The sequence below is a fragment of the Pyxicephalus adspersus genome, chromosome 5 (assembly GCF_032062135.1).
Source record: "Pyxicephalus adspersus chromosome 5, UCB_Pads_2.0, whole genome shotgun sequence".
NCBI lineage: Eukaryota > Metazoa > Chordata > Amphibia > Anura > Pyxicephalidae > Pyxicephalus > Pyxicephalus adspersus.
In genome coordinates, this window is record NC_092862.1 from 123,480,658 (window position 1) to 123,488,647 (window position 7,990).

Genomic DNA, 7,990 nt, shown 5'->3' on the forward strand with positions numbered 1-7,990 from the left:
GGGGTCTTTTACTGTGCAAATGTTATTATAAGGATCCAAGTCATAAAGTAGTGGTGTGTATACATTTTAATGTCATTTGTAATCTTTTCAATTCCATATATATATCTACATATCTGATCCTCTTAAGCTATGTTCAGATGGGAGGTTATTGACCTCGCTGTTAACCACTCCTGGACACTCACTTTTATTTGCTAGTCATCCAGGAGTGTTCAGCAACAGTGTATACAGACATTTGCAAATGGTTGCAACAAACATTTCACTGCAGCTGCATTGTTTCCTTGTTGGCATTGGTCACAATGCATCATGAAATATCGGCTCCTACTCAGGTATTTGCAGCAGTTGAGGACTGGTCGACATGAACCCCAGCATTCTGCTGTAAAAAAAATTCATAAGCCCCACAGGTTTAGAACATAAAAAATCATGTTCGATAATTTTTTTAATATCCTTTATATTACTTATTATTCTTTTACTATAAATATCCATGTAACAGCAATTTTTTTCTAATGTATGAACATGCTTTGATTTGGATGGAGTTGGGGAATTTATTTATTTAAAAAAATATAGAGCTTGCTGTCAGTGGTGGACATAGTGGTGGACTGTGCAGAATTAGAAAGAAACAATATACGGTGAGGAACACCAATTTTTGTAGCGGGTTTTTTTAGGCCAATATCTACAACATATATTATAAAAATAACAACATTTTTTATTAATATTTACATTACAAGGCTCATTTCCAGTACATAAAACCATATAAAAACATTATAAACCACAATAATCTCTCCTTACAGTGTCCCTTTGAGGGGTACATTCTGTATAAATTCTCTACGCGTGTCGCGGAAATATCCGCTTCCTCAGGAGAGAAGAGAGAGAATCTGATGCTTGTGTTCTTAGCAACACTCTCTGTTAGGATCAGTAGTGGGGAACAGATCGGTAGTCATGGCAGGGAAGCTGTTATATGTTTTACTCTGGTATCAGTTTTAAATCACATCTAGTTGTTATTACAATTAAGGCAAGTCCTTAAGTTTAATGTTATTTCCATTAGTCAATTTTGGATGGAACTTGAAGCAAACAATATTACCGTACTGAAATCTCAAAGCTGAGCCAAACGTTTACACACCAGCTCCCCTGCATGCTGCAGTCAGCTTGAGGCCCCCCCTGCCAAACTGACTTTGCATCCCTGGGGGGCTCCTGTTGGCTGAGAAGGGTCCGGGGCTATTGTGAAGCAGCACTTTGCATCTCCCTATGTCCACCACTGTTTGTTGTAAACCCTGACAATGTCATCAGACCAAATCAGATTTGGAAAGGATTGCAGCCTTATGATATTTGATCATATGCTGTGCAAATTCCCATTACCTTCCTCTGACAAACAGTAAGATATCTGATGACCTGTAGCAAGGAGATTTAAAATAAACCTATACTTACAAGTTCAGAAAACTTCAAAATTCAAAGAAGAACACTGCAGCTCATATGACATCATCTCAGCCTAGCCTCAAGGACCACTTTTTAATTTAAAGAGGTACAGATTTGGGAAAAAACATACTCCCAGTATATTAAGATATGTCAGGAATGTACTAATGCAGGCTTGTAGAGTTACTGAAAGGTTCATTATAAATAGTGTGGTGGCCTGGTACACTAAAGCTATGCTTTCAGTAAAACAGATCGGGATCTAGCTTGTGTAGGTTGTGTTCTCTATATGCACTGGAAAGTATTTCAGATTGAAACTTCATACTTTCCCCTATCTGCAGCTACAAACTGATAGAAATATACACGTTCAGTTACCAAATGTGAATACAAACCTGCAACTGTGTACATACAAAGCAAACAAATCTGTATAAACAGAAGTATTCTGCTCATCAGTGTGTATTCTGCTGGGTAAATGGTCCGCAAAAATGTTCATTAACAAGACAGCTACCGTAAAGGGAATTTATAATAAATTATTTGTTTTTATGTCATGTGAGTAGCATAGTTATAAGGCCATTGTGTGCTCTTCACAGCTCCATAGATTAGGATACATGGGAATTTCCTTAATGATGAACTGTGCCGGGAAAAAGGGATTTATCCAACAAAGCTATAAATAAACTTACTTATGTAGATATGTACCCCATCCAGTTATTATGTGATATAAAAGCACAAAACTTAATTGAAAAGCTACATTAGGTGGACTTGCATTGGATGTGCGTTTATATTTAAATTCTGAAGCAAATATTTGATAATGGGAAGCAGAAAGGTTTCTTTAAGAATAAATATAATTTTGGAAACTGTGTCCAAAAAAGCTCAGGAAGGAGAACTGTAAGCAGTACAATAGCAACAAAACCACAAAAAGAAAAAAATCACCAAACCTTTCTCCAAATAACCCAAGGAAGCTGTGCCTTATAGTGTATTAGAACTTTGGACTTTGGAAGTCTTTGTGTAGATGATAATGCAATTGAGGAACACATACTAATACCGTTATTTTAAAAAGACAGAGTTCAGCTACACTATTATTTCACACTGAAGATAAACAGCTACAAGATTGAAGCCACTAGAGTACCCAGATGTCTTCCTTTACCTGGAAGAACACTGCTATTGTCAAAAAATTCAATACAAATTGTTTTATCTTGCAAGACACACATACACCCCTATACAGTGTTGGTAGAAGGGCAGTAGTAGTGTACATTCTGGAGACTGTAAAGCATAACATCTACTCTCCATACTTCTTGCACCACTAACCCATGGCAGGTTGAATCTGATTGGTGGCTTTGAGAGATGCTGATTTTTTCTTTTACATTAGACGTGCAGCATGTGAGAGGGAGCTATGTGTTCTAGCATCATTAGCAGCTACATTTCTGGATCATCTTATGACATACAAAATGGAGCAGATAAAAATACCTTCCAGCCACTCCATTCCAACAGATATTATATAAACTTTAGTATATTGAAAATGGAAGATTTTAATGTTAGATTCTAGAGATCAAGGGACTGCGCAGAATGAGGAGGGCTGTAGGCTGTAGAGACAGGGGCACCTAGGAAGTTTTTGAGCAGCATTTTGTTAACATTGGAGCAGACCGCCACCATTGGAAAGTTTACTTGGAAAACGATAAGCACCTGGATGTGTCTATATGAAGGAATCTAGCGTAGGCTAGAGTGCTAAGGAGGGTTAAAAGGGAGGGTTTTGCTAAAGTTTAAAGTTTAATACAAATACTATTTAGTGGATGAACAGAGCTTCCTCTTTATAACCACTACTAAGACTTTAATTTCTATTCTCTAGCCCATAAAAGAGCAAATCCAAGCACCAGAACAGTATGTCAGCCTGATTTGCATGGGATGCTGCATTTTATAAAGCATCCACCTTGAAAATACAGTTACAAAAAAAGATATATGCTTTATATTGAGCTGGTAGAGGTGTGTATAGAGTGTAAATATGTGTTTATCTTGTGATACAACTACGGCTCCTAAATACCATTTGGATTTTATGATTTCCCCCACAATGCAAATATGGCTGCCTCCTAATAGTTCAATTGCCAAAGTTGTCAGTCCTGGTTGTAGACAAGAAAAGAACACTTGGTCTAATCACTTAAACACCAACATCTCTGAGGTGAAAAACCATTGGATGCGGCACTTTATATATATATATATATATATATATATATATACACGTGTTTTCAATATTAACTTCTTCTGATAGGTTTTTGTCGCTGTTTCTTTTGCTAAGCATCTATGTATGGCATTTTCATAATTTTTCTTTTAAATATATTATATTCTTATATATTAAGAGCTCATATCATATATATATATATATATGATCAGTTGTACATATTACTATGTCAAATCTAGTATATTGATTTACATGATATGAAGCACAACATAGCTAGTACAATCATCAGAAAAGAAATATTGATGAGTACTCAGTCAGGATTTCATTCATGGAAGAGCAACAGTGCCCTCTCTATGTAGGCTTCAACAGATACAGCCAAATGAAAACACATCACACTTAATTCCTGCAAATTCAATAAACTAAAGGCTGGTCTAGTTTCTATATATATACCGTATATATATATATATATATATATTGCTTATTTTTAAGCGTTCTGCATAGTAGTAGTAGTAATAATAATAATAGTAATAATAAGAATTTATGCTAATAAAAAAAAGATTAAAGCAAATACAGTTGTATTTTCCTATTTGCAATGAAATACTTAAAAAATAAACATTAATTATGTTTCTATAATATTACACTAAATGCATTCCTGAGAAAGAGAGAAGGGGCAACACTGAGCAGGTAAATAGAGGTGTGATTGATATACATGTGGACTGATAAGGAGAAGCATAGATTGACAGATAGCTATTGATAAAGTATAGATTGACAGACACATGCAGACATCGAAAGTGCTACATAAATTAGCTTATATTTAACCTTTCCGAATATACATAGATATACATAACATGTTGGTGCATTTGTAATAAAGAATGTGATGTTCATTCTTTATTGATCATACAGCAATAAGATATTCTGTAATTATTAGTGTAAAAATTCACATGTAAAAGCAATTCATTAGAAAAGTTTTTGGGGCACACATTTACTCAGAGTGTCTTTTATAAAAGTTTATACCTTTATGTTCCAGCAAGTATCACAAAAAAGTAGAAATACAGTCACTGCACCACAACTACTGTCCTACTTACATTTTCTCCATGAAAGAAGAAATTACACAAATTTACAAAATAAGGAGCAGGACAACAATTCCTATTACATAAAACATTCCAAATGAAACAATAATTGTGAAGACAATAATTATCAACAATCCATGCATAACTAATTTCAGGAAATATTTACAAGAGATTTACATCATCATCCAGATACTCACCATAAACTGGAGAGGAAAAGTTAGAAGCAGTACAGACAATACAGTCTTCATCTTATAGAGTAATTCAGGTTACAAAGATTCCTGGGTGGTCATTCCAATACATTAGATCCAGCAGCATGTGGTCCAGACTTCCTTATAAATAACACTTCAATATACTGCCTTGCACAGTTGCTTTATCTTCTTAATTTAAAGAGCAAAGTAAAACCTTTCCTACTGTTCACAGTGCAAAAAAATGAATTTAATCTAAAAATAAAATTCAAAAAGTTGAAATAAAAAAGTCTTTTTGAAGGTTTTTTTCCAAAACAGATCCGGTAAAGCTACCCGACTCTTTTGCAGCTACAAATTATGACCTGCTGAGCAGTCAGTACATGAAAATAACTTCCCTCAGTAACCTCCAGAGCTGTTGATTCAGAGCACTCATTGCACTTAGTAACTCAACTTGAAGCATTACAGGAGCTTCTGCAATAAGAAGAAATCCTTACTGGCAGCAAAGGATTTCATATTCTAATGCATTACATATTCTAATGGCTGAGTGGGCAGGATCAGAATTGGGAGGGGGGGCTTGGATGATTGAGAATTAAATAACAAAACCGTTTTACGAATCAAGCTTGAAAGCATATAATTGTTTATTTTAAACGCAGGAAATGTTTATAACAAAGGTTTATAACATTTGTATGTATGTACAAAAATATGTTAGCTATAATAGACATTATTTGAATATAGGGGTCCCTATTCGATGGACATTTTTAAATAGTATCTAAACCTAAATAAAAAAAAATAATATAAATGATTTTTATTGAAGTTTTTTAGTCCTAAAATAGGATAACTACATTAGTTTCCCTTTTAGGACTTTTTATTTTTGCAAAGACCCCAAGACATGTTAATAGAAGTTTTGGTTCTGTATTGCTGCATGTTCGGTTCTTTGTTAGGATTCACTTTTGGATGAGTTGCAGCATGACTTTCCTGGAATTTGTAGTTCGTTTGTTAGATTTTGTCATTCTGACTAACCACACTGCTTCTGGTGCCATTTCTAGAAGAGGTCACTGGTTATTTTCCAGCTTCATTTATTGCTGTCTGATATCGTAAGTTCTGACTTAGGTTTTGCTTTTGTAAATGCAATCCTATAATGTTTTATATTATCCTTCGCAGGTTTACTGCACTTTTTTGGTGCACCATGTCTTCTTTCTGACTGTATTCATGTCTTAGAATCTATGGAAAAGTAGTGTTGTCACCTAGGACAAAATTTCATTTTGGGTATTTATAACTTTTATTTGTAGAGCACCAATAAATTAGTCCATAGTCACTCAAGGGCTCACAATTTATTGTCCCTACTATAGTCCTAAGTTATTACCATAGTCTATGGCCAATTTGAATGGGCGGGAAATAACCAAATTGCATGTTTTTGAAATGTGGAAGGTGTCCTGGCCAAGATATGAACCTGGGACCTTGGCAAATGCTTGCCACTAAGCCTGCATTGAAGAATTAGAATGCAAGAATGACAATAAAATCACCAAAACATTAAGTGATTTCAAGCACTAAACACATTGTTTACAAAAGAACCCTACAGACATCAATGGGATAACTTAGGGAAAACAATATGGAAAGAAAACAAAAAACTCAGTAATAAGACAAGAATATACATTTACCTATTTGCTGCCACAAAGTAAAATATGAAGGGAATCAGACCCAGTCTACTATTCCTGCAGACTTCTAAAGAGATGCCTAGAAATCTCTGGAAGCTATATAACCCCTGTATTCGGGTGACTCCCGAAACTGTTCACATTCAAACCCAGTGTTAAAAAAATGCTATGAATATCCTGAATACCTTTCTGCACTGATAGAAAAATACACCCATAGCAGCTCTCTTCACTCCTCCAATCACTTACTAATGACTTTCTCACTCAGAACCTCATCACATGCACGGCTCCAGAACTTTTCTAGAGCTATCTCAACTCACTGGAATGGTCTTCCACGTGGTCTTCCCTATTCTGCTTGCTTCTGCACAATTAAAAGAGCTCCTAATTTTCCCATCTTTTCAAACTTGCCTACCCGTCTTCTTCTGTCTCTTAAAATCTCACTACTTACCCACCAATTCATATCTCACCTCCTATTATGTGCTACTTCCCCTACCTCTTAGATTTTAAGCTTTTTTTGGTGTCACCTAAACTGACCTAAGAAGCACTAAACTGCTCATTGCTCAAGGAAGTCCTAGAAACCTCTAGAAGAACCCAGGTTGAGAAACAGTCGTTTAGATACTATTTTAAAACCGACTTCCTGAAATATTAACTCATAGAAAATGCACTGCTTTATAAATAATCCCATTGTGTATGTCTGGTTTAATGCAGTAAATTCCTAGTTAGCATTACCAGTTTAGAGGGTTTATGTCTATTGTTGGTGGATCCCATTTCTATACTATATACCCTTATTAAATGTTAGGTACTAGGTGCTAGGTAGGAACTATTGGAAAACATTAGCACACATAGGAGTCTATTTACAGATGTTTCAACTGACTTTTATCCAAACTGTAAACATTTTACACATTGGATTCAGTTAGGAAAAGTGAAACTCAAGTAAGTGAGTCCAATGTAAACAAAATGTGTGAATTTAATGTAGCTGTTGGGTAAAAACATTTATTAATAGACCCATAAAGTTTTTAGAGATACACGATTCATAAAATCAGTATCAGCCCCCAGAACACGATGGTGAATCTCCTTTTCCAGCCCTCATATCTAATGTGTCCTGAGATAAGAGTGAAGGCTGGAATGTAATGCAATAGCATCAAAATGAATGTGCAAAAGCTGAGGATTCTTTTAGGTCAGATCTAGGGATTAGTCAACAGGCAGCAAGAACACTCTCATAAATTTCTAAATTCTTGAGCCATGCTGTGAAGTATAAGAAAAACGAGCAAGAGAAGGGGGTATGAAAATACATTTCTATATATAGAGCTATAGATCTTTTGTATTTTAAACCCATGGATGATGACTCCAATTCTTAAGTAAAAATAACCCAGTGGTGCTTCTTAAATTAGTAAGAGGATGAATAAAAATGAATCTTATATTGACATGAAAGGTAAGTTCAGTGACCTTAGATACGGGGTCACCAAATGATTACACTGAAAAGAACCGATAAGGTAAGTTGCTATTGGTTGC

The 7,990-nt window shown here is 35.1% G+C and overlaps 1 protein-coding gene across 1 annotated transcript in view; it reads right to left on the minus strand.

Moving 5' to 3' along the window:
• VIPR2 (vasoactive intestinal peptide receptor 2) overlaps nt 1-5,293 on the minus strand; it is a gene marked incomplete in the record, with an annotated part of 45,067 nt that extends 39,774 nt beyond the window's left edge. The window contains 1 exon segment of the mRNA XM_072412613.1: nt 4,842-5,293. Coding sequence (XP_072268714.1) covers nt 4,842-4,892 — 51 coding nt within the window.
• Nucleotides 5,294-7,990: the final 2,697 nt, after the last annotated feature.